Here is a 27,970-nt window from a genome sequence, read left to right as displayed (position 1 = left end):
ATTTCAATAAGGTCAGGACATATCTATAAGGTCAGGATATTTCTATAAGGTCAGGACATTTCTCTGAGGTCAGGACATTTCTATAAGGTCAGGACACTTCTATAAGGTAAGGTCAGGGCATTTCTATAATGTCAGGACACTTCTATAAGGTAAGGTCAGGACATTTCTATAACGTCAGGACACTTCTATAAGGTAAAGTCAGGACACTTCTATAAGGTCAGGACATCTCTATAAGGTCAGGGCATTTCTATAACGTCAGGACCCTTCTATAAGGTCAGGACACTTCTATAACATCAGGACATTTCTATAAGGTCAGGACATTTCTATAAGGTCAGGACATTTCTATAAGGTCAGGACACTTCTATAAGGTCAGGACACTTCTATAAGGACAGGACACTTCTATAAGGTCAGGACATTTCTATAAGGTCAGGACACTTCTATAAGGACAGGACACTTCTATAACGTCAGGATATTTCTATAAGGTCAGGACATTTCTCTGAGGTCAGGACATTTCTATAAGGTCAGGACATGTCTATAAAACAATGTAATTTCTATAAGGCGAGGACATTTCTATAAGGCAGTCACTCTGGGTCGGGACCATAGACTGTATATAAATATCGACGATTCGTCTCCACTTAGTCCAACTGTAAAAAAGTGAAGCCAAAATATCTCAAATACAGGAAACGCCATCTTGAGATTTTGATGTCATTTGGATCCAGAGTCTTCGCAGTAGTGATCGGGGGTCTGGAGCTGCTGTAACCAGGTTTGGTCGTCGATTTCAGCAGGGACCGGCCCACTGACCCGACCTTAGTGGTAAACAGCCAGACAATAGAGAGTGCTGAGGAGTTTAAATACTGATAAATAAATAAATCAATAAATCAATAAATCAATAAATCAATAAATCAATAAATAAATAAATAAATAAATAAATAATAATAAAAACAATAATAATAATAATAATAAATAAATAACTTAATAATAACTATAAATATTAAAATAAATTAAAACACACAATCAATAAGTAAACCAGTTAAAATAAGTTAAAATATACAAACAATCACTAAGAACTACTTTGCCAACTAGACGACTGAATGTGGTTTTCTTATCTGAATTTGTTGTCAACAATGATCCGTTTGATGTGTCAAACGGAGGAAATGCATCTGAGTTCATGGCGGTCAGTTCAGTTGAGGGTCCTTCAGTGATGCTGTGTCTTCTCTGATTGGTTGTCCAGCCTGTTGTTATGCTGATGACCATATTGACCCACCTCTGACTAACGTTAGCTTTAGGATGAGTTTGTGTTCGAGGTCCTTGTTGATACAGAAATACTAACCTGTGTGGGAGTATTCTTCTTCACCTCCTCCTGCCTAACATTAACAGAAACCTGAACCCCCCCCCTCCCCACGCTGTGGTCCATCCTCCGTCCTGCTGACATTTAGGCCGATATATAAACTGCTGCTCCGACGCTCAGAGACAGAAGATTCCTGCAGTATAATACTGAAGTACTGAAGTAGTGTACCACTCACCTGTCTGCCTACCTGTCGTACTGATCCAGGGACCCGTCTGACCTCATCATGCTCTTCAGGTACGTCCATCGCCTCCTCGCTGGCTGTTTCAGTCTGTTTACACAGTGTGTGTTGTGTTCGAGTGTGTGTTGTGTACGTTGAGTCGTCCGTTTGGTCAGTTAGATTCAGAATTTGGGTTCAGAGGTCAAAGTTCAACATAAATCTGAAAATGCATATTTCATTATTAGAAATTGTAAATTAAATGTTGAAATGTTATAATTTAAATCAATCAATCAATAAATCAATAAATAGATAAATATAATTTGAACTTCAAAAATCTGTTATATGGAATATCTGGAATATATGGAAATCAGGTTCAGATATAGATACTTACATACTTATTATTAAAATATTTAATCATGATTTAAAGCAAATTAATCTCACATTTTTATCTTTTCAAAATGTCTCTTAAAGGGATATTTGTCAAGTATTTAATACTCTCATCAACATGGTAATGGACAAATATGCTTGTGTTTCACAAGTTACATTTATTTATGTATTTATTTATTTATTAGCCTTACGATAGTTAGATTTGAATATATTGACTCAAATCAACTTGCAGAGAAAATGCAGTAATACAGTAAGTTATAATAATGTCCAGCATGTTATGATAATGTCCAGTATGTTATAATAATGTCCAGTATATTATAATAATGCACAGTAAATTATAATGATGTACAGTATGTTATAATAATGTACAGTAAGTTATAATATTGTACAGTTAGTTATAATAATGTACAGTATGTTATAATACTGTACAGTAAGTCATAAAAATGTACAGTAAGTTATAATAATGTTCAGTATATTATAATAATGCACAATAAGTTATATAATGTCCAGTATGTTATAATAATGTACAGCAAGTTATAATAATGTACGGTGATATATAATAAAGTAGAGTATATTATAATAATGTATAGTAAGTTATAATAATGTAAAGTAAGTTATAATAATTTCCAGTATGTTATAATAATGTACGGTATGTTATAATTATGTACAGTAAATCATAACATTGTACAGTTAGTTATAATATTATACAGTAAGTTATAATAATGTCCAGTAAGTTATAATAATGTAGAGTAAGTTATAATAATGTTCAGTATGTTATAATAATGTACAGTATGTTATAACATTGTACAGTTAGTTATAATATTATACAGTAAGTTATAATAATGTCCAGTAAGTTATAATAATGTAGAGTAAGTTATAATAATTTCCAGTATGTTATAATAATGTACGGTATGTTATAATTATGTACAGTAAATCATAACATTGTACAGTTAGTTATAATATTATACAGTAAGTTATAATAATGTCCAGTAAGTTATAATAATGTAGAGTAAGTTATAATAATGTTCAGTATGTTATAATAATGTACAGTATGTTATAACATTGTACAGTAAGTAATAATAATGTACTGTATGTTATAATAATGTACAGTATGTTATAATATTGTACAGTAAGTAATAATAATGTACTGTATGTTTTTGTCTCACCGTCATCTTCCTCCACACTGTTTGTAGCTGCAGAAGCTTCTGAAATCAATCAAATTAATCAACTCTAATTAATGATTTTACACTCAAGTTAAAATTGATTCATTTACTTCCAAAAACAAGAAAATTTCTAAAAAAACACCTTTTCACTCTGTCATTATGGAAGTTTATGTGTGTACAATTAATTACCAAATAATACATTTAAACAATTCAAATTAAGTGAAGGACGCAATAAACTGTCTAATAACTAATTGTCTAAAACTAACAGTCTGATTATTTTCTGTATTTATTTAAAGGAATTAATAATAATAGGTAGATAAATGGATGAATCGAAAGACAGATTTAGACATATATGAACAGATGAATGGAGGAATTAATCAGTATATATATATATGTATATACAGTATATATATATGAGGGTTCAATCTGACCTCTGACCTCTGACCTCTGTACGGAGGGTTCTTAGACTGAAGATTGTGTTTGTTCTGCAGGAACGTTGTTCTTGTGTTCTCTCTGTTCATCCTGCTGGTGGAGGCAGACCTCGACTCCAATGGTGAGACCAACATCTGTTCTGATCAATATTTGTTCTGATCAATATCTGTTCTGATTAATATCTGTTCTGATCAATATCTAATCTGATCAATATCTCTTCTAATCAATGTCTGTTCCGATTAATATCTGTTCCGATTAATATCTGTTCTGATAAACATCTGGTCTGATCAATATCTGTTCTGATTAATATTTAATCTGATTAATATCTGTTCTGATCAATATCTGTTCTGATCGATGACATCACAGTTTGATTGACAGGTCATGTGTGTTTTTTGTTTTTGCAGATGCTGGAATAAAGGTCACGTCGACAGGTAAGTCCGTCTCACCTCTCACCTGTATGTCTCACCTCTCACCTGTCTGTGTCACCTCTCACCTGTCTGTGTCACCTCTCACCTGTCTGTCTCTCCTCTCACCTGTTTGTCTCACCTCTCACCTGTCTGTGTCACTTCTCACCTGTCTCTCTCACCTGTTTGTCTATCTGTCAGATAAAGACTCCACATCTAATGAGTCCCCCACAGGTGAGTCACAAACTGTCCACTTTAATAATGAAACTTTAAATAAAGTTAATAGTGTACATGCCAGCTAAGCATAATGTACATTTTAGGGCTGTTACTCGTCGGTACCCATAGAACCCATTTTCATTGACATATCTGGAATGAAGGGGTGAAGGAGGTCAAGGGACCCCTTTGAAAATGGTCATGACAGTTTTTCCTTGCCAAAATTTTGCATTATTTAACTTCCTTCACGAGACAAAATAAACTAACAAAACCTTCCCGTATGAAGGAAACCAGTCAGCGATATACCAGACACAAACATTTCTCCAGTATGTTGAATAAAATGTGGTAACTCGTATATGAAATTCATGTTTAGTAAATGACTTGTTTCATCTGATTGAATGTCTCACTGAGACAAACATCTATCAACAGGTTATCAGCTCAGTTACTGTTGACTTTAACATCTCAACGTATTCTGACTGAAGCGTGATGTTGTTGTTGATTATGATGATTATGATTTGTTGTTTCAGAGAGTATGAACGCCATCTCTCCTGATCAGCCCGGTAAGACTTCACAGCTGAAACACTTCTGTTAGTTTCACCAGACTGAATTAACACAATCTAAAATCAGCTATAATGCTGTTTGATGTTTATGACACGAATGTATGAAGTGACAATGTGAGAACAATATTACCCTGGTAGTGACGAACCTCCAGAGAAACATCAGCTGAATCTGCAGCTCCCCTCGGATTTACAGAGGTTTATAGAGCTTTATAAAGCTTTACAAGCTTTATAGAGCTTTACAGAGCTTTACAGATCGTTAGAGAGCTTTTTAGAGCTTTACAGAGCTTTATAGAGCTTTACAAGCTTTACAGAGCTTTACAGATCTTTATAGAGCTTTATAGAGCTTTACAAGCTTTATAGACCTTTATAGAGCTTTACAGAGCTTTACAGATCGTTAGAGATCGTTAGAGAGCTTTTTTTAGAGCTTTACAGAGCTTTATAGAGCTTTACAAGCTTTACAGAGCTTTACAGATCTTTAGAGAGCTTTATTGAACTTTACAGAGCTTTATAGAGCTTTACAAGTTTTATAAAGCTTTACAGAGCTTTACAGAGCTTTACAAGCTTTCTTGACATTTACAGAGCTTTAGAGAGCTGTATAGAGCTTTACAGATCATTAGAGAGCTTTCTAGAGCTTTACAGAGCTTTATAGAGCTTTACAAAGCTTTACAGATCTTTAGAGAGATTTATAGAACTTTACAGAGCTTTATAGAGCTTCACAAGCTTTATAAAGCTTTACAGAGCTTTACAAGCTTCATAGACCTTTACAGAGCTTTAGAGAGCTGTATAGAGCTTTATAGAGCTTTACGGAGCTTTACAGAGCTTTACAGAGACTTACAGAGCTTTACAGAGTTTTATAGAGCTTTATAGAGCTTTACATGGCTTTATAGACTATTACAGAGCTAAAAAGAGCTTTATAGAGCTTTACATGACTTTGTAGAGCTTTACAGAGCTTTGTAGCGTTTTACAGAGCTTAACAGACCTTATAGAGCTTTACAGAGCTTTAAGGAGCTCAACAGAGCTTTACGGAGCTTTACAGAGCATTATAGAGCTTTACAGAGCTTTACAGAGACTTACAGAGTTTTATAGAGCTTTATAGAGCTTTGCATGGCTTTATAGAGCTTTACAGAGTTTTATAGAGTTTTAAAGAGCTTTATAGAGCTTTACGGAGCTTTCCCAACTTTACAGAGCTTTACAGAGCTTTACAGAGCTTTAAGGAGCTTTACAGAGCTTTACAGAACTTTACAGAGCTTTACGGAACTTCATAGAGCTTTACGGAGTTTTACAGAGCTTCAGCTCATTGTTTATCTGACCGACCACAACTTTAATGTTAAATGTGATGGTAAACTGCATTTATCAGAATCTGTGTGCAGTCTGGTGGAATCCCAGGTTGACTCTGTGTGCTACTCTGACATCTAGTGGTTGAACCTCATAAATATTCACAGCAGACATGTTGACCGGACTCAGCAGTAAAATCACCCATGCGAAATGTTCCTAATAACATATAGCACGTGTCCCAATAAACCACAACCAGCATCACACCTGTGATTTATCTGATGCAACATGTCAATATGTCAATCACAGAGCTGCAGTCGTAAAAACACGCTCATGATAAAACTTCTGCGACTTTTCTTTAATGTTTGAATCTAGAATCAGGTCTGATGAACATGTCAGATATATAAATAAATAATAATGTACATATATATGAATAATCTTTGTTTGAATTGATTAATTCCAGATGAATCTCAGTATTATGGACGAAGACCCTCAGGTAGGAACATGATGATGATGATGATGATGATGATGATGATGATGATGATGATAATGATTCAGTTGAACCACCAGCTGAACATTAGATTTACCTGAAGTGTGTGTTCACATGAACTGGAGGTTATTTCCTGATATCAGATGCATCTCAGTGTTCCAACATTCATGATCAGGTTTGAGGTTTGAGCTGCTTGGTCACATTCCTGCACCTAATGCAGGAACTTACCTTTTCAGGTGTGTTCAAGCAGCTCTGCCAGTGTTACAGTAATAATAATGAGATCCTGATGATAAACTGAATCGTGTTGTTTCGTTTCAGATACCAGCAGCTCCAGTTCAGAGATCGCAGACGGTGAGAACACTATATATACTGTATGTACAGAAAATATATATATATAGGAGTCAAGTAGAAATACAAAATACTTGAAAAAACTCACGAGAAGGAAACACAATGGACAAGGAGTGACAACAATCTGACCATGAAACTAAATCCACCAGGAGAACAGGATGAGGTGGAACTAATCATGAAGGGCTAGTAAATGAATCAACTTTAACTTGAGTGTGAAATCACTAATCAGAGTTGAGTTTCTTTATGAAGACTGATTCAGGAGTCTTTGATTTTATCGTAATTTTGTGTTTTTTTTGTAATTCCAGCAGCCAATCGGGTGACAGCACCTGGTACGCCATCTTTTCTTCTTCTACCTCTGAATATCTGTTTAAATCTGTTTTCATAAAAGTTTCTGTTGATTGATTAATTTGATTGATTTCAGAAGCTGCTGCAGCTACAAACAGTGTGGAGGAAGATGACGGTGAGACAAAAACATACTGTACATTATTATTATTATATACTGTGCATTATCATAACATACTGTACATTATTATTATTACATACTGTGCATTATAATAACATACTGTACATTATTATACCTTACTGTACATTATTTTAACAAACTTTATATTATTATTACATACTGTAAATTATTACAAATAACGGTACACTATTATAATTTACTGTGCATTATTATAACTTACTGTACATTATTATAACAAACTGTACATTATTATAACTTACTGGACATTATTAAAACTTACTGGACATTATTATAACATACTGTTCATTATTATAACAAACTGTACATGATATAACATACTGTTCATTATTATAACTTACTGTACATTATTATAACAAACTGTACATTATATAACATACTGTTCATTATTATAACATACTGTACATTATATAACATACTGTACATTATATAACATACTGTTCATTATTATAACATACTGTACATTATTATAACATACTGTACATTATATAACATACTGTTCATTATTATAACATACTGTACATTATATAACATACTGTACATTATTATAACTTACTGTACAATATATAACACACTGCACATTATTAAAAATTAGTTTACATTATTATAGTTTTACACTTTTCTTAATTTATGGTCTATTTATGGTTTATTGAAGTATACTTTTTCTTTAGTAAAAAATTCATAAATTATGAATTATTTTGACTATAGTCATTATCGGAGTAACATATGTTGCTGGATTATCACATACGGGTATATATAAAATTTGCAAAAAAAATTTAAGAGTCAATTTATTTACGTCTAACTATCTTAACGCCAATAAATATATACATAAATAAATGATTCATTAATTCCCCATCAGGCAGCATGCAGTGTTGTGAAACACTAGAAAGGTGCTGTTTAAATACATTTTCCTTACTGACAGTACTTTAATATTTCTCAATATGATATATATATATATGACTGAACACTCAATAAATCAAATAGAATAAACAAAAATATTTGAAAGAAGCTAAACTGTGTGTTGTCAGTTTGATCAAATTCAACTCTGTCTTTTCACTTTGACGCTGAGTAGCCTGATAAACCGAGCTCAAGAACTGGCCAAGCTAGTTAGAGGCTAATTAGGATAAGGCTTACAAGATAAATAACTTTAGTATTGCGGTCAGTGTACTGTGTTTATTTACAGCAGCAGGTAGTTGGTTGAGTTAGATAACTTTGGCTTTGTTGTTACTGTAGCCAACAGGAGCTAACTGGCTGGTTCTGGTTCTGGTTCTGGTTCTGGCAGCAGTTGTTGAGCTTGCTAGCTTGCAGACAAAAAATAAAAAAACACACATATGTAAATAAAACTTCAAAACAATGATCAGAGTTTTAAATATTCATTAAAGTGTTTTCCAAATTCTTGGTTCACTCATATATTTTATTGAATTTGTTCATAATATATTTCTCAAATAATTGAGCACTGTTTTTCTTACAGAAGACGAGAGCTCTGACTCTGAAGAAGGAGGGAAGAAAAAGTCCAGCTCCCGCTCCGCCAAACCTCAAAGCCCCGCCCCCCCACCAAAACGCCCCGACCATGTTATCATGAGCCCCGCCCGTGTCCCTCAGAGCCCCGCCCTACCCCCTCAACCAATCATTCCTCAGCCAAAAGCTCTGATGAGAAACCGAACGTCCAAGAGACGATCCAGGACCAACCGTCGTCAGATATAAAACATCAACACTCTCACATGTAGGTATAAAAACATGTATCACACATAGAAACAAGGGACACACAGGCAGATCCACACTTGTTCAAACAGGCATGTTCAAACACACTGAAAAACATGCATGTTAAAACACATGTTAAAACAAAAATGTAAAAACACACGTAAAAACATGCATGCTAAAACACACATGGTGACAAAATACACACAGGCAAGCATTTTCAGGCAGTTTCTCCTCAGTCTGTCGGAGGAACCACTCTGTTCCCTCATATGTTTAAAGAATTGGGCCCCTTGTGTTTAATGAATTGGACCCCTGACATGTTTATAATGAATTGAAGCCCTTATATATTTATAATGAATTGGACCCCTGATATATTTAATGAATTTGGCCCCTGATATATTTATAATGAATTTGGCCCCTGATATGTTTATTATAAATTTGACCCCTGACATGTTTATAATGAATTGGACCCCTGACATGTTTATGATGAATTCAACAACTGACATGTTTATAAAGAATTGGACCCCTGACATGTTTATGATGAATTCAACCCCTGACATGTTTATAAAGAATCGGACCCCTGACATGTTTATGATGAATTCAACCCCTGATATGTTTAATGAATTGGAGCCCTGCCATGTTTATGATGAATTCAACCCCTGACATGTTTATAAAGAATCGGACCCCTGACATGTTTATGATGAATTCAACCCCTGACATGTTTATGATGAATTCAACCCCTGACATGTTTATGAAGAATCGGACCCCTGACATGTTTATGATGAATTCAACCCCTGACATGTTTATGATGAATTCAACCCCTGACATGTTTAATGAATTGGACCCCTGACATGTTTAATGAATTGGACCCCTGACATGTTTAATGAATTGGACCCCTGCCATGTTTAATGAATTGGACCCCTGACATGTTTAATGAATTGGAGCCCTGCCATGTTTAATGAATTGGACCCCTGACATGTTTAATGAATTGGACCCCTGACATGTTTAATGAATTGGACCCTTGGACTTCCTGCAGACCTCATTGTGTTAAATCAGCTCAGTTTATTTGCTGTTTTATGTTTTCTACTTTCATTCATTCACAAGTTCATAAATGTAAACAAACTTTTAAACAACATGATGTTCACATGTTCCGTTTGTTACTTTTGTCTTGTTTGAATAAAGTTTAACCGAACATGAACTCCAGCTGACCTCTGACCCGGTACACCCTCAGCTCTGCCTAACTTTGACCTTTTGATAGTAAACTCCAATGCCGTAGTGGTAAATGGCTACACTCATAGTGATGTTCCCTCCTCACTGGCCAATGCTATCCCTCCTCATCATAGCTGAAGATGAACTTGTGCTCCACTGCAGCTGCATCAAGAACTTTCTGAAACAGGTAACATGACAATAACAGCTATAGACCTCGAGCGGTCAATATTGTGAAGTTCAAACATTGGGATTACAGTACTATAGTAGGTCTGTACGGTGCAGATAGTTGGTTCATTCCCTGTCAAATCAGATAGACGTTTTTGTTCACATTTTAGATTTGTTCAAACCTTATGTACGCTATACGAAAAGATCCAAATCATGACTGTTGCTCCCAAAGAACTGGACCATGGAGAAGACAGCATCTGGCAGCACACAAGGCCATGAAGCTGAGGGAGTTCTGTGGTATCCGGGCCGAGCCTGTGAAGCTGAGGGAGTTCTGTGGTAACCGGGCCGAGCCGGAGGCCAAGACGCTGTCAGGTCCTTCTGTCAGGGTGATGAGGTGGACAGCCTTTGTCCTGATGCTGTTCAAACATCGCTGTTTGGTTGAACTCTGTTGCTGCAGAAACAAAACAGTCTCACCTCATGCTCCAGTCAGCAGCTTCTGGAGTTTTCGATTGTATCACATGATCTTCCTCAGCAGATGGAGTTGTTATCACTGAATAAAATGTTAATCAGCTGCTTGTTTTCACACCAGCAGTGTTTTATTGGTTTCATTGCCACTCCAGCGTGACTATGGAGTTACTGTTGTTTCTTTATTATGTAATCAAACAGACAAGGTTAGAGAGTTTTTGTAAAACACCGATACAGATTGTTGTTTTTATGCATAAATTAGTGAGACGACTGAAGGAGACACACCTCTAGTAACTCATTATACCGTCTATTCTGTCCATGGACTCTCTAAGAGGTGCGCTAGTCAACAGAATTAACCTTAAAAATGAAAGCAACAGCCTACGGGAGGGAAATGAGTTTATAAAGTTTGTCTTAACTCAGTGACTCACAAGGGAGTCTGGGAATTTCCTCCCCGAGCGACAAAGGATCACATTGTGGTCGCTGTTCACTGTGTTATTCTTTAAATTTGACGTGTTTACCATCAATAAAATTGTGTTACGTTATCGTAGTTGTATAGATGTAATTTACGGTGCTGTTAGATTGCCTCTAGACCGCCTCATTAATACAGGTGCGTCCTCTCTTTGTGTGGAAGAGCAAACAGTTTTTGACCTCATTTGCTTTTGAAAGACTAAACGGCAACAAATATGGATTGAAGCAGCAATATTTTGTTCTACTTTGTGTAGCGCGCTAACGTTAACCGACAGTAGCCAGCAAAAGTCTGCGGACGTTGCTGGTGTGTTCTGAGATGGTTAGCGGTGGAGCTCCATGCGATGATGCGGCGTGGAAGAAGATCGGGTGCCGTAAATGTTGCTCCCGGTTTCTGGTTGGTACCGGTGCCAACATATACATAATATAATACTAGCGTCAGAATTTCACTCACTGAAAAACTGGAGCACAGACTTCTTCAAATCGATCAATCGATTTATTCGTCACATGAAATCGTACAACCAAATCCCGTCAGCTCCTTCAATTTGTGCATTAACGTTAATGTTATTCACCATAAAGCACTCGTCTCCTCCTTTTTTCTTAGAGTCCTCTGTTCTGTCAGATCGGTAGATAGAAAAAAAGGCAATGACGTTGAATGACGCTGTGTGGTATTCCAGGATTTAGCCAAGTTTCACGGACATTACAGTTCCTGATATCCCGTTAGAAACAGAGGTCATCCAGCGGCAGCCCATCATCCAACGCCTGTACATTGGCCAGCAGGATGCCTGGCGACTGACGTGACAAAGTAAGTCAACGTCAAAAAGTCAACTTTTAGTTTCACACGGGACAGGAACGGCGGTCTCCTGGTTGAAAGTCTTGAGTTTGTTTGACCCATCCACCTCCCCTTCCTCCCTCCTGAACGGATTCTATTAATACTACGTCACCGCTCCGACCACCGAATAACGCCGTGGATGGGTTTACGTTGGAGTTAGTTGAAAGCCTGATTCATCACATACTGTTGCTAAAGGGTGCCTCTGTGCGTCGGTTTCCGGTATTTGACGAGTCGGGAGTGAGAAACATACAGTGGAAATCATGGCCTAAACAAAGAAGCCTGATTCTTCAGTGTACTGCAGTTGCTTTATGTGTGTTTGTGAAGGAACGCCATCTCATGGTGACGCCCGGCGTTTGACTGAATGTGTTTACAGTGGATACGGGGTGGGGGCATCTGTATGCTAGGCTAAAGCTAGCTAGGTGTATGTGTAAGAAACTGTCCAGCTGGGACATGAAACAGCCAATCATCTTTAGTACTTTCTTCTTCTGTGGTCAGATTTGTGCTCTCTCTTAGCGACAACCTGAAGATAAAATTAAGACATATCTCGCAATAAATTACAGTTTCATTGCTGGCAACAATTACACAAATACTCATTTTTATGTGCTAATAGTTGAGCAGATAATAATGTTCATCTGGAAACTCTGTGCTAGCTTCAGCTGGAACAGTGGAGCTCATCTAATGTGGAGCTTTATGATCCTGTCATATTGTTGATATTTACCTTGTTTAGTAAATTACAGTATTACAGAGACACTTCTTATTTATCTTATCTTCTTGTATTTATCTTTATAAAGTAGTGATGAATTTATGGACAAGAGGTGCATTGTTTATCATAACCGTTAAATGTGTTAAATAAAACAGTGTGAGGTCATAGTTCAACTTCACATCGTAGTTATTAAAACAACCATGTTGTTTGTAATATGGAAGTTATCAGAGGGGTCACATCATGTTATGTTGGTAATGTATAGATTTATATGTCATGTTTTATATCTCATAACAAGCAACAACAAAAGACACAAACAAATCAAAGAGGTTTTCTTCGATTTCTTTTGGATGTTAATATGAACTGGAGTTAGAATTTAGTTTTCACTGTTTTCTATATCTTTGGTTAGTAATGATGTTGTTTACTGTATGAAAGTGTAAACATGTTAATCATTGGTATTTATCCTGTATTATAGATCATATATATATATACATCTGTATTTTTTACCATGAACTTGGTTCTGTTAATAAAGTTTATTTGAAGCTGAGAGTCTTTATATGAACAGCTGCTGTTGTTAAAGTGACTCATCAATCACACTGATCTGAATACAGAGACCTCATTAGAGGCTGTTAGCATGCTAACACACACACACACACACACACACACACACACACACACACACACACACACACACACACTGTGACAGATTTATCTTTGTTTTCTGTCCTCAGTCGACCGGCAGCTCATTCTGTTAAATCTGACTTTAGAACAGTTTCTGACTCTTTGTGTTTAACAATATAATAATAATAATAATAATGATAATAATTAAAGCTGCAAGCAGCGATGAACGGGCCCTCGCACCTTCCCGCACGTCGGGGGTACTGACGGTACGCCGGTCCACGCAGCCCTACACTTCTGTGACCTTCGGACATTGCATGCACAAGTTAGACGTTATTTCCTGCGTGGATTGAGTGGCACAGGAAATGACAGATTCCACATTTTTCACCACTTCCGGTGTCCGCTATGTGGCGCTAGAGGACACGTTCTAAAAATTCATTATGCTGCTCATTATCAAGTGTAGACCACACAATGTAAATTTCATGTGAATCGGTTGATGGTTGTCACATAACGCTGACTTCCTGTTGCCGGTAGGTGGTGCTATGACTATGAGTCAATATTGCCATGTGGATGTCCTCAGACCTGAACTCTCATGAAGTAGGCCAAGTTTGGGGCAGATTTGACCAAGTACAGTTGAGTTACGACAGTTTGTCTTTCAATGGCGAATCATGTAAATTCTCCGCCACGCCACGTCAACGTCGTTTAAAAAAAACTCACGATTTGAACAACTTTTCATCACAAAGGTTAAGATTGTACCGACCAAATCTGAAGTTGATCGGGTTAAATCTGTAGGAGTTTGTTAAAGTACCTACTCTTAAGACACAAGTACTCGTACGACTCCACTACTTGTATGACACAATACTTGCATGACACCGCTATTCGTATGACACGACTACTTGTACGACACTGCTATTCGTACGACACGACTACTCGTATGACACAAGTACTCGTATGATACCACTACTCGTACGACACGACTCGCACGACACCACTACTCATATGACACAAGTACTCGTATGACGCAACTACTCTACGACAGGACTCGCACGACACCACTACTCGTATGACAAAAGTACTCGTATGACGCGACTACTCATACGACACGACTCGCACGACACCACTACTCGTATGACATAAGTACTCGTATGACACAAGTACTCGTATGACGCAACTACTCTACTCTACGACTCGCGCGACACCACTACTCGTATGACACAATTACTCGTATGACACGACTACTTGTACGACACGACTCGCACGACACCACTACTCGTATGACACAAGTAGTCACACAACACCACTACTCGTATGACACAAGTACTCGTAAGACACAAGTACTCGTATGACACAAGTACTCGTATGACACGACTACTCGTATGACACCACTCGTATGACACCACTATTCGTATGACACGACTACTCGTACGACACCACTCGTACGACACCGCTATTCGTATGACACGACTACTCGTACGACATGACTTGCACGACACCACTACTCGTATGACACCACTACTCGTACGACACCACTCGCACGCCACCACTACTCGTATGATACAAGTACTCATATGACACAAGTACTCGTATGACACGACTACTTGTACGACACGTCACAACTCGTGTGACATGACACAACTCGTAGGACTCGAGTACTCGTACGACAGGATTACTGCGTATGTAGCACATGTACTAGTTCTCCTTATTGATTTTTAAAGATGATCTTATATGTTCAGACTCAACAGGTCAAACAGTTTAGTTCAGTCAGTTGAATCAGATGATTAAATGTTTCCTGACCTTTCTCTTCTGTTTCAATGAACTTCATCTGCTGCTCTTTGAAAACAGTGAAAACACGATCAGATAGCGGCTGAGAGGTCAAATGATCTACATGCCGAGTCAGCGCCATGAAACCCGATGAGATCAGGTCATTAAAAGAGCCCAGACGATGGAAACCTGATGAACGTGATGAAGGTTACAGCCTCCTCCTCATCGCTCCACACTGATATCTGATGTTTTATATTTCTGGTGTTTCTGACTAAAAACAGTTATGGTCTCAATCCTGAACACTGATTCGTCACAATAATACAAACAACACATTAAAGGTATGAACGGTTCCTCTCAGATCGTTCTGTTCTCTTCATGGTTCTCGAACATTACGTTTAACTCACCCAGAGTGACCCTGCCAACATTTATCACATTTCTAACATAAATATGTCAGATTTTAATATGCTAGCTTGATCACATGTTGAAGGAAACTCAGGTCCAGGGTCAGGTGTTAGACCAGGTCTAGGTCCAAGTTGAAGCCCTGCAGCTGTGTGGTTTGATGAGATCTAAATCTAGTTTAAACCCAGAATAAAAGAGATCTAAATCTAGTCTAAACCCAATATAAAAGAGATCTAAATCTAATCTAAACCCAGAATAAAAGAGATCTAAATCTAGTCTAAACCCAGAATAAATCACATGTTGAAGGAAACTGAGGTTCAGGACCAGGTCTTGGACCAGGTCCAGCACCAGGTCTTGGACCAGATCCAGGTGCAGGTGGTTTCCGTCAATCTGAAGGATTATTGTTGACTCTTCTGGAATCTGGTCGGACTGGTCCAATCAGGAAATGATTGTTAATGGCTGTTTGTTTGCATGTAGATTGCGACCCGCCTGCGCTGCATAATTAAAACTAATTTTCAACAACAATAATTTCATTAATAATAAATAATGATAATCACGACACTTATGTAACTGGAACTAAATGTTCAGGCGTATTTCAGGTCAATGAACCCTAACCCTGACCCCTCACTGCTGCCGGCGGACTCGTCTCACGTTAACCAGGATGTTTCAGCATACTGTCAACACGGAAGCTGTCAGACCAAACTACATTCAGAAAACACCTGATTTAGCAGCTTAGTGAATGTTTGAAGGCGTGTTGACAATGATGGATGACGTGCTGCAACAAAAACTCTTTGTTTCTGGTAAATATTGTTCAACCAGTTCTGCTCTGAAGAACATCATACCAAACATAGCATGCAACCACACACCTAGACACTTAATACACACCTACACACACACTAACACACACACACACACACACACACACACACACACACACACACACACCTAGACACTTATTACACACCTACACGCGCACACACATTGTTAATAATTGGGTCCATTTCCTGGTGAGATCAGTTTACAGTCGGACTGGTTCAGTTTGTGGCTCATTGTTAGAAACACTTTCAGTCTTTATATGAAAATAAGAGTGCTTTCACAGGCCCGGATCCGAGTCCACTTGTCCCCAAAGTCCAGTTCGATTGATTAGTGTGAACGCTTGTACTCGGGAAGCAGTTCGTCGATCCGTGCCCGAGTCCACTTGAAAAGGTGGTCTCGGGCATGGATCATGTGTATTCGGGTACGGTTCGTATCAGGTGTGAAAGCTGCTCTGCTGAAGTGGACTGCCATTTAACGCGAGTAACGTTAGCAGTCAGCGAGTAGTTTTGAAATGGCAGGCCTTTTATCAACGCTGCCGGTCTCCTCCGATATCTGTCTAGATATAAAACAGTTTCTGTGTCTGTATCTGCACACAGCAGCGATCTCATCCTCCGAGCTGCACGGCTGTGGGTGATACAGCAGGAAGGCGGGCAAGAGGTTCCTTAAAATAAAAACAATAGTAGATGCTGGGGTTGGACGATGTTCGTTATTTTAATCAAACTCGGGCACGGTATGGATCAATCGTACCTAATATTAAAACACCCTAAGACGCTTCACTGGAATAAAATGTGCCGGAGATTTTAACTAAATCTAGTCTAAACCCAGAATAAAAGACACCTAAATCTAACCCATAAGAGTATACCAAATATATTTTGGTATAAATGCGGTATAAATCTGGCGTAAACTCTGTCCTGAATCTGGCTTTAAGTCATTGTAGATGTGATGTAATCTAACGTGATCTGATGTTATGTAATGTGATCTGATGTGATCTAATGTGATCTGATGTGATCTAAGTGGAGACAAACGTCAGGAGCTGAACTAGAACTAAATATGAGATAGATACGATGGAATCAGTGTATTTAAATTGTATTAAAAGCATTAAACTGAGTTTAGACATTCAGACAAACAGGTGATCAGGAAGAAGAGGATGGAGAGAGGAGGAAGAAGACGGAGGGGGAGGAGGAGGAAGAAGGAGGGGGAGGAGGAGGAAGATGGAGGGGGAGGAGAGAGTCTGAGTATATAAAGCTGCTGCTTTCTTTCAGCTGAGTTCAGAAACTCAACAATCGCAAAGGTTTCGTCACATTTAATATCGTTTCCTGTCGACAAGTCGAACAACAACAAAAATGCTCCCACGGTGAGTTTTTAATCTTCCGATAAACTTTCAATATCTCACTTTATTAAACTGTTTTACAGATTTTAATTCAGTTTACAGGCTTTACTCATCAAGCTACTGCAGGAACAGCATTCATTATACATCACAACCACACATTGACGACTCTGCTGCTGAACATCAAAGTTAACAAACTTCATGAACGTTTACAAAACTTTAACTTTATGAAACACTTGGTAAAAGCTAATAGAACTTTATGAAACTTTATGAAACTTTATGAAACACTTGGTAAAAACTAATGAAACTTTATGAAACTTTATGAAACACTTGGTAAAAACTAATGAAACTTTATGAAACTTTATAAAACACTTGGTAAAAGCTAATGAAACTTTATGGAATTGGATGAGGCTCATGGAAATGTTCTGTGCACAATAATTATAACTAAAGTAATTACCTGACATTCCTCTCATGTTTGAACATTTTGTACTGTCGAGTTAATGACACCTGATAATTATCTGCTGTTTCTATTGTTGTGGCTATAGATTCTAATCAAGTCCAGTGGCCCATTACAGTTTTCACATGTCTGATACTTCACTTGAGTTTTTTCCATTTGGGGACTTTTGACTTTTCCTCATCGACACTTCAAAAGGAAATACTTTATTTTTTTCCACTACATCATTTATCTGAAGGCAGATTCAGATTTCATACTCAGGACATGTGCTGCTATAAATAAAGTTTAAAATAAACAATTAATGAACTGAACCTTTCATTTTAATGCTGATATCTGTTTACTTTGTTAAAGTTCAGTGTTCAGTATTCAGGTTTCATTTGGTGGCCAGTCTGTGAGCAGAAGGACTTCAGTGTTTCAGTCTTTTCTGTCTCTCTGAGGATCTGAGCAGCTCGTTTCTCTCTATACGTCAGAAAAGAACGGACGCTTTGTCTTTTTCCTCTGTGGAGGAAACACAAAGAAACGCAGTCATTTAACCCTTCAGGCTGAAGACGGGCTTCACCCACCGGCCACTCAACACACCGGACATTCATCACCTTACGTTGTTTTACTTTACGTCGTTTACTTTACGATCTTTACTTTATTTACTTTACGATCTTTACTTTATTTACTTTACGATCTTTACTTTATTTACTTTATGTTATTTACTTTATGTTATTTACTTTACGCTCTTTACGCTCTTTACTTTATGTTATTTACTTTATGTTATTTACTTTACGCTCTTTACGCTCTTTACTTTATTTACTTTATGTTATTTACTTTACGATCTTTACTTTGTTTATTTAATTTTATTTACTTTATTTACTTTATTTACTTTATTTACTTTACGATCTTTACATTCTTCACTTTACGATCTTAACATTCTTTACTTTATGTTATTTACTTTATGTTCTTGACTTTACTTTCTTTACACTCTTGACTTCATGTTCTTTACGTTCTTCACGTTCTTTACGTTCTTTATGCTCTTGACTTCACGTTCTTTACATTCTTGTCTTCACATTCTTTACGTACTTTATGTTCTTCACGTTCTTTACGTTGTTTACGTTGTTTACGTTGTTTACGTTCTTGACTTCACGTTCTTTGCATTCTAGGCTTCACGTTCTTTACGTTCTTTACGTTCTTTACGTTCTTTATGTTCTTTACGTTCTTTATGTTCTTGACTTCAGAGTGTTTAGTTTGTTTGTGTGTGTTACAGGTGTGTTCTGTTGCTGCTCCTGGCCTTTGTGGCTGTTTCACTGGCAGCTCCTGCCATTGGTAAGTTATGACAGTCTGTCTGTCTGTCTGTCTCTCTCTGATCTTGTGTCTTTTGCGGTCGTGCGTTGCGATTGGTTCAATTTCGGCGAGTGCAGACCACTGCGCATGTGTTGTACTCCAAAGATATGACGCGTTGATGACGCGTGACCCAACCTCCTTTCCATAGGCCTTGACTAGAACCAGGAAGTAAAACTCACTAGAACCAGGAAGTTAAGCTCACTAGAACCAGGAAGTTAAACTCACTAAAAACAAATAAGGAAACAGTTTTCTGTTTCAGCTTCAAAATCCAGAGGTGTGAATGCTACATTTAGAGAGCACCGATGTGTAAACGCTGCATTTAGAGAGCACCGAGGGCACGGAGGTGTGAACGCTGCATTTAGAGAGCACCGAGGTGTGAACGCTGCATTTAGAGAGCACGGAGGTGTGAATGCTGCATTTAGAGAGCACCGAGGTGTGAACGCTGCATTTAGAGAGCACGGAGGTGTGAACGCTGCATTTAGAGAGCATGGAGGTGTGAACGCTGCATTTAGAGAGCACCGAGGTGTGAACGCTGCATTTAGACAGCACAGAGGGCACGGAGGTGTGAACGCTGCATTTAGAGAGCATGGAGGTGTGAATGCTGCATTTAGAGAGCACGGAGGTGTGAACGCTGCATTTAGAGAGCACGGAGGTGTGAATGCTGCATTTAGAGAGCACCGAGGTGTGAACGCTGCATTTAGAGAGCACGGAGGTGTGAACGCTGCATTTAAAGAGCACGGAGTTGTGAACGCTACATTTAGAGAGCACCGAGGGCACGGAGGTGTGAACGCTGCATTTAGAGAGCACGGAGGTGTGAACGCTGCATTTAGAGAGCACGGAGGTGTGAACGCTGCATTTAGAGAGCACCGAGGTGTGAACGCTGCATTTAGAGAGCACGGAGGTGTGAACGCTGCATTTAGAGAGCACCGAGGTGTGAACGCTGCATTTAGAGAGCACGGAGGTGTGAACGCTGCATTTAGAGAGCACCGAGGTGTGAACGCTGCATTTAGACAGCACAGAGGGCACGGAGGTGTGAACGCTGCATTTAGAGAGCATGGAGGTGTGAATGCTGCATTTAGAGAGCACGGAGGTGTGAACGCTGCATTTAGAGAGCACGGAGGTGTGAATGCTGCATTTAGAGAGCACGGAGGTGTGAACGCTGCATTTAAAGAGCACGGAGGTGTGAACGCTGCATTTAGAGAGCCCAGAGGTGTGAACGCTACATTTAGAGAGCACGGAGGTGTGAACGCTGCATTTAGAGAGCACGGATGTGTGAACGCTACATTTAGAGAGCACGGAGGTGTGAACGCTGCATTTAGAGAGCACAGAGGTGTGAATGCTACATTTAGAGAGCACCGAGTAGTGAACGCTGCATTTAGAAAGCACGGAGGTGTGAATGCTACATTTAGAGAGCACAGAGGTGTGAATGCTGCATTGAGAGAGCACAGAGGTGTGAACACTACATTTAGAGAGCACTGAGGTGTGAACGCTACATTTAGAGAGCCCAGAGGTGTGAACGCTACATTTAGAGAGCACGGAGGTGTGAACGCTACATTTAGAGAGCCCAGAGGTGTGAACGCTACATTTAGAGAGCACGGAGGTGTGAACGCTACATTTAGAGAGCCCAGAGGTGTGAATGCTACATTTAGAGAGCACTGAGTTGTGAACGCTACATTTAGAGAGCGCCAGGGTGTGAACGCTGCATTTAGAGAGCAATGAGGTGTGAACGCTGCATTGCAATGTGGTTCTACCAGGAGAACCAGAGTTCTCCGTCTGTTCCTGTTGATTAATGTTCATGTTGGTTCTCGCTGCAGCTCCATTGTCTGAGAACGATGAAATCGAAGACGACTCCAACGACTCCACCACCACCACCGCTGCTGCCACCACCACTGTTGGTAAAGATCACACCCTACTATGACATCACACCATGTCGCAGCCAATCACAGTTCAGATCCAGTAAACAAAGACAGTTCAGTGTTCACAGTGTCAGAAGATGTGAAACGGCATCCTACAAGCCGGACTCAGTACCGACTTATCAAATACCGACACACGCCGTAGTATTACCAGCGTGAGAGTCCATTCAGGGCGGGAGAACGCCGTGCTGGCTAACAGGCAGCCTGGGCATGTAACATACTATACCTATGTGACGAGCTAATTGAGCTAAGCTAGCATCTACAGTCTACACCTATATCACAGATCGTTAAACAAAAGCAGCTGTTAATTAACATTCTCGCCATTACTGAGCTGGAAATTATGTTTAAACATACTCGCACAATCATTTCCTGTCTTCTCCGTTCCTGCTCTGTTTTCTCCACAATCTTCAAACTACCTCGTCAAATACCGCCATTTGGGCAGCGCCGTTTGGGCAGCAGGCCTTCGGCATTAAAAATCCAGTTCACAGACGCGCCCTTTTAGCAACAGTATGTAATTAACCGGGCTTTCAACTAACTCCAATGTAAACCCACCCACGGTGTTATTCGACGATCAGAGCAAGTGACGTAGTATTAATGGCGTGATAGTCCGTTCAGGGCGGGAGGGAGGGGAGGTGGACGGGTCAAACAAACACAAGACTTTCAACCAGGAGACCGCCGTTCATGTCCCGTGGAACAAAAAGTAATTTGATTTTGTCACGTCAGTCTTTAATCACGTGACTTATTAGCATTGACAGTCCCGCGAGTCATGTGAGTCGTTATTCAGTGAAGTTAACGTCAACCTCGACCGTTTCCTAACCCTAACTAAGGGGTTGTGTTGCCTAAACCTAACTTCCTGTGAAAACGGAAGTTTATTTTGAAAGGACCCATTTAACAAGCGTATATTGGCACGCTGTCAAAGAGCGTATATTGATAAGAAGTGAAAGTCAATAGTTCGTTCCAGCATCAGAGCTACGCTTCCGCCATTTTGGACTGAAAGTGACTACTGGACGCCAATAAAACATCTGTTCTTAAAACTGTCATATTTAATGTCTCTACTGAAATGTCCTGTGTTGAACCATAAAATATTATAAATATTCATACTATTACAACTATTTATTAAACTTTTTGCCCGGCTGCTTCCCAGAGGAGCATAAAGTGGAAGTTGGAAAAATCCAGCACACAGATTTTGAGATCAATCTGAAACGTTTTCAAGTCAAAGATCCAGAATGGAGTCCATCGACATCATGAAGTCCAACAATATCACAATAATAATGAGCCAGAAGAGACCGCCAGGCCCCGATCTCACGGAGATGCGCCGCGACTAACCTGTAAAAAACATTGTTCTCCTCTGGTACAGCGCGCCTGCCAAGTGCTCCTCTCAGGTGCCGCACATCGCGCTTTTCAGTTTTTTTTTCCAAAGGGCGTGTCTGAAGTGGCTGCACCTGTAGCGACTCCATGGATAGAACATACTCATGGTACTACTTTTGGTACTACTGATAGTGTACTACTGCTGCTAGTACTGCTACAGTTACTACTAACACATCGTGTTAATCAGACATGAATGTTATGCTGCAGCCTGACAGCCATAAGAGCAGCACGGTGGTTGGCTCGTTGACGTGCGTCCATGTGATCAATAACTCCTGATTCATCGTGATGACGTTTACTGGAGACATGATAACCAATAATTGATACATGTGCAACATCTTGCAGATGGTACATCCTCTGATGAGGCCGAAGAAATGGAAGGAGCAGAACCTGCAGAGGGTGAGTAGGACAGGACCTCAGCAGAGGACAGCAGCACGGTGGTTGGCTCGTTGACGTGCGTCCATGTGATCAATAACTCCTGATTCATCATTATGACGTTTACTGGAGACATGATAACCAATAATTGATACATGTGCAACATCTTGCAGATGGTACATCCTCTGATGAGGTCGACGAAATGGAAGGAGCAGAAGCTGCAGAGGGTGAGTAGGACTGGACTTCAGCAGAGGACAGCAGCACAGTGATTGTCTCGTTGACATGCGTCCATGTGATCAATAACTCCTGATTCATCATGATGACGTTTACTGGAGACATGATAACCAATAATTGATACATGTGCAACATCTTGCAGATGATAACAACTCTGAAGAGGCCAATGACTCAGCAGAAGCTGCAGAGGGTGAGTAGGACTGGACCTCAGCAGAGGACAGCAGCACAGTGATTGTCTCGTTTATACGCGTCCATGTGATCAATAACTCCTGATTTATCATGATGACGTTTACTGGAGACATGATAACCAATAATTGATGCATGTCCAACATCTTGCAGATGATGACCCCTCTGAAGAGGCCAATGACTCAGCAGATGCAGCAGAACCTGCAGAGGGTGAGTAGGACTGAACCTCAGCAGAGGACAGCAGCACAGTGATTGTCTCGTTGACACGCGTCCATGTGATCAATAACTCCTGATTCATCATGATGACGTCTACTGGAGACATGATAACCAATAATTGATACATGTCCAACATCTTTAATCCTCCAATGCAGCTGGCGATGAAGCTAACGATGAAGCCCAAAACGACTCTGCTGATGACAGCGACAACGTGGAGAACGAAGAGTCTGATGAGTCTGAAAATGACGAAGCAGAAAAGGTAGCAGAACCTGCAGCAAAGGGTGAGTAGGACTGGACCTCAGCAGAGGACAGCAGAACAGTGATTGTCTCGTTTGACGTGCGTCCATGTGATCAATAACTCCTGATTCATCATGATGATGTTTACTGGAGACATTATAACCAATAATTGATACATGTCCAACATCTTTAATCCTCAGAAAATGATGAGGGCGAGGATAAAGACAGTGATGAAAATGATGGCAGTGATGATAACGGTGATGGCGATGATGACGGTGATGACGATGATGACGATGATGGCGATAGTAACGGTAATGACCCTGATGGTAAAACTGAGCTGCTGACTGACAGCAAACCAGCTCCGCTTGTCTTTATAAAACATTCAGATGTGAGAATGAGTTCAGAGGTCAAAAAGTCGAGATGAAGTTTTTCAGACGTCCATGTGGAGAACGTAGAGACCACGATCAAGAAATATGAGTTCATCTCCTTTATATTAACCTTAATATTAAGTTTTAAAGATTCAGACTTCAAGTAGAAGAAGTCAGAGGTCAACATTAAGAAATTAAATGGAAAAAGTAGAAAGAATTCAACAGTTAGGACGACGTCAAACACAAAGAATGAGGGGTAAATGTAGAGGTTGACATGAAGAGTTCAGAGGTCAACATTTAAGAATTCACAAGTTCTAAAAAGAAACACAGTTTTTCTCAGTAACTTTGGCTCATTGTTTGAACCAGTCTGAACTTTCTCTAAACTGTTTGATGGGATAGGCGTAACGGTGGTTGGCTCGTTGACACGCGTCCATGTGATCAATAACTCCTGATTCATCATGATGACGTTTACTGGAGACATGATAACCAATAATTAATACATGTCCAACATCTTTAATCCTCCAATGCAGCTAACGATGCAACTAGCGATGAAGCTGGCGATGCAACTAGCAATGCAGATAACGATGCAACTAGCAATGCAGATAACGATGCAACTAGCAATGCAGCTGGCGATGAAGCTGACGATGCAGCTGGCGATGAAGCTGACGATGCAGCTGGCGATGAAGCTAACGATGCAGCCCAAAACGACTCTGCTGATGACAGCGAGGAGAGCGATGAGTCTGCAGAGGGTGAGTAGGACTAGACCTCAGCAGAGGACAGCAGCACAGTGATTGTCACGTTGACACACGTCCATGTGATCAATAACTCCTGATTCATCACGTTGACGTTTACTGGAGAAACATGATAACCAATAATTGATACATGTGCATCATATTTAATCCTCCAATGCAGCTAGCAAAGAAGCTAACAATGAAGCTAGCAATGTAGCTAACGATGAAGCCGAAAACGACTCTGCTGATGACAGCGACAGCGAGGAGAGCGATGAGTCTGCACAGGGTGAGTAGGACTGGACCTCAGCAGAGGACAGCAGCACAGTGATTATCTCGTTGACAATAACTCCTGATTCATCATGATGACGTTTACTGGAGACATGATAACCAATATTTAATACATGTTCAACATCTTTAATCCTCCAATGCAGCTAAAGATGAAGCTAGCGATGAAGCTAGCGATGAAGCTAGCGATGCAGCCCAAAACAACTCTGCTGATGATGAAGCAGACAGCGAGGAGAACGATGACTCTGTAGAGTCTGAAAATGAAGAGGAAAAATCAGCAGAGGCAGATGGTGAGTAGGACTGGACCTCAGCAGAGGACAGCAGCACAGTGATTGTCTCATTGACATGCGTCCATGTGATCAATAACTCTTGATTCATCATGATGACGTTTACTGGAGACATGATAACCAATAACTGATACATGTGTGTAACATCTTGCAGGTGATGATGATGCACCAGCAGGCGTAGCAGATACAGCAGATGGTGAGTAGGGCTGGACCTCAGCAGAGGACAGCAGCACAGTGATTGTCTCATTGACACGCGTCCATGTGATCAATAACTCCTGATTCATCATGATGACGTTTACTGGAGACATGATAACCAATAACTGATACATGTGTGTAACATCTTGCAGGTGATGATGATGCACCAGCAGGCGTAGCAGATACAGCAGATGGTGAGTAGGACTGGACCTCAGCAGAGGACAGCAGCACAGTGATTGTCTCGTTGACACGCGTCCATGTGATCAATAACTCCTGATTCAGTTCAGAGGTCAAAAGGTCGAGATGAAGTTTTTCAGACGTCCATGTGAAGAACGAGTTCATCTCCTTTATATTAACCTTAATATTAAGTTTTAAAGATTCAGACTTCAAGTAGAAGAAGTCAGAGGTCAACATTAAGAAAATAAATGGAAAAAGTAGAAAGAATTCAACAGTTAGGACGTCAAACACAAAGAATGAAGGGTTAATGTAGAGGTTGACATAAAGAGTTCAGAGGTCAACATTTAAGAATTCACAAGTTCTAAAAAGAAACACAGTTTTTCTCAGTAACTTTGGCTCATTGTTTGAACCAGTCTGAACTTTCTCTAAACTGTTTGATGGGATAGGAGTGGTTAGCACTGTCGCCTCACAACAAGAGGGTCGCAGGTTTGGCTTGCGGCCCTTCTGTGTGGGTTGACTCCGGGTTCTCCGGTTTCCTCCCACAGTCCAAAGACATGCAGGTTAATTGTTGACTCTAAATGTCCCGTAGGTGTGAATGGTTGTCTGTCTCTACATGTCAGCCATGTGATAGTCTGCTGATCTGTCCAGGGTGTACACGCCTTCACCCAATGTCAGCTGGGACCCTGAACATGATAAGAGGTTACACATAATGAATGAATGAATGAATGTTTGATGGGATATCACAGCTCTAACTCACCCACAACACGTCATTCATGCCTCTAAAGCAGTTATTGTGAGAGCCGGACGGGTCAACATTTAAAAGTAATTCTCAGAGTTGAGCCACAGCGAAGGAGTAAACCTGTACTGTGGTTCTATGAGGAGAACAAGTGTTCTCTGTTCCTGTTGATGAGTGTTCATGTTGTTTCTTGTTGCAGTGACAACTGATGAAACAACTGATGAAACAACTACAGCTGGTAAAGATCACACTCCACCGTGACATCACACCACCGTGACATCATACCACTGTGACATCACACCACTGTGACATCACACCGTGTCACAGCCACCATCTTACAGCAGAAAGAGAGATTTTCTGCATTTTGTTTCTTGTTTTATGAACTAAACTGGGCCTTGTTCTTTTGACAGAATAATTAAACTCTCATCCTCTGAACTGTGGAAGCTCACCGACTGCAGGTACCATCACTCACCGTGTCTTTATATATACACCTACTAACCTACTACACCTACTATATATATACAGTATATAACATATATATATATATATATATATATATATATATATATACTAACGCGTCTTTGTGTTCTCTCCCCGTCAGAGCCAACACCACAGTGGAATCCTGTTGCTATGACAACAACAACATCAGCAGCAACAACAACAAGCTAAACTGCAATTTAACTTCAACCTTCAGCTTCCTGTTTGTTTCCTCCGCTCGTTCCTGATTGGTCATCTCCGTCCTACTTCAACCTCTGGCTTTGGTTTCAAGACTGTGTGTCTGGGTGTCTGTCTGCCTTCAGTCTGTCTGTCTGTGTGTCTGTGTTCACGCAGACCAGCTGCTAATAAAGTTTAAACTGTCAAAACACACTTTCATTCATTCAGTCATTCATTCATTCATTCATTCATTAATGAACCAATCAGAGCTATTGATCTGTGATCATACACTGATTATAGATATTGATCCGTGATCATACACTGATTATAGGTATTGATCTGTGATCATACACTGATTATATATATTGATCTGTGATCATACACTGATTATATATATTGATCCGTGATCATACACTGATTATAGGTATTGATCTGTGATCATACACTGATTATAGATATTGATCCGTGATCATACACTGATTACAGGTATTGATCCATGATCATACACTGATTATAGG

At 39.6% G+C, this 27,970-nt stretch overlaps 2 protein-coding genes across 4 annotated transcripts; both read left to right on the top strand.

Moving 5' to 3' along the window:
• The first annotated feature begins 1,305 nt into the window (after positions 1-1,305).
• Positions 1,306-8,961, top strand: LOC141754168 (uncharacterized). Its single transcript, XM_074613070.1, has 9 exons — positions 1,306-1,582; positions 3,547-3,608; positions 3,892-3,918; positions 4,093-4,125; positions 4,632-4,664; positions 6,400-6,432; positions 6,745-6,801; positions 7,199-7,234; positions 8,727-8,961. The coding sequence occupies exons 1-9, from the start codon at positions 1,572-1,574 to the stop codon at positions 8,957-8,959; spliced, it is 525 nt and encodes a 174-aa protein (XP_074469171.1). The 5' UTR covers positions 1,306-1,571; the 3' UTR covers positions 8,960-8,961.
• Positions 8,962-17,615: 8,654 nt separating this feature from the next.
• Positions 17,616-27,665, top strand: stm (starmaker). Of its 3 annotated transcripts, none has more exons than XM_074613039.1 (17): positions 17,616-17,737; positions 19,417-19,475; positions 21,308-21,388; positions 23,117-23,170; positions 23,320-23,373; positions 23,523-23,570; positions 23,720-23,776; positions 23,938-24,063; positions 24,220-24,330; positions 24,918-25,136; positions 25,300-25,404; positions 25,562-25,693; positions 25,845-25,886; positions 26,038-26,079; positions 26,998-27,036; positions 27,209-27,256; positions 27,400-27,665. In XM_074613039.1, exons 1-16 carry the CDS (start codon positions 17,727-17,729, stop codon positions 27,211-27,213), a joined length of 1,185 nt encoding a protein of 394 aa, XP_074469140.1. In that variant the 5' UTR covers positions 17,616-17,726; the 3' UTR covers positions 27,214-27,256; positions 27,400-27,665. The 3 variants fall into 3 exon arrangements, with proteins under 3 accessions (XP_074469140.1, XP_074469139.1, XP_074469141.1); XM_074613038.1 differs by having other exon boundaries at positions 25,550-25,693; XM_074613040.1 differs by having other exon boundaries at positions 25,300-25,408; positions 25,566-25,693.
• Positions 27,666-27,970: the final 305 nt, after the last annotated feature.

Source organism: Sebastes fasciatus, chromosome 17, assembly GCF_043250625.1.
Source record: "Sebastes fasciatus isolate fSebFas1 chromosome 17, fSebFas1.pri, whole genome shotgun sequence".
NCBI classification, from domain to species: domain Eukaryota; kingdom Metazoa; phylum Chordata; class Actinopteri; order Perciformes; family Sebastidae; genus Sebastes; species Sebastes fasciatus.
This window is presented reverse-complemented; position numbering and strand designations above follow the sequence as displayed.

Coding starts and splice junctions, on each gene's coding strand:
- LOC141754168 (XM_074613070.1), top strand. Junction 3,609..3,891: donor GGCAGACCTCGACTCCAATG/GTGAGACCAACA, acceptor TTGTTTTTGCAG/ATGCTGGAATAAAGGTCACG. Junction 3,919..4,092: donor AATAAAGGTCACGTCGACAG/GTAAGTCCGTCT, acceptor TCTATCTGTCAG/ATAAAGACTCCACATCTAAT.
- stm (XM_074613038.1), top strand. Junction 23,571..23,719: donor CTCAGCAGAAGCTGCAGAGG/GTGAGTAGGACT, acceptor AACATCTTGCAG/ATGATGACCCCTCTGAAGAG. Junction 25,137..25,299: donor GAGCGATGAGTCTGCAGAGG/GTGAGTAGGACT, acceptor CCTCCAATGCAG/CTAGCAAAGAAGCTAACAAT.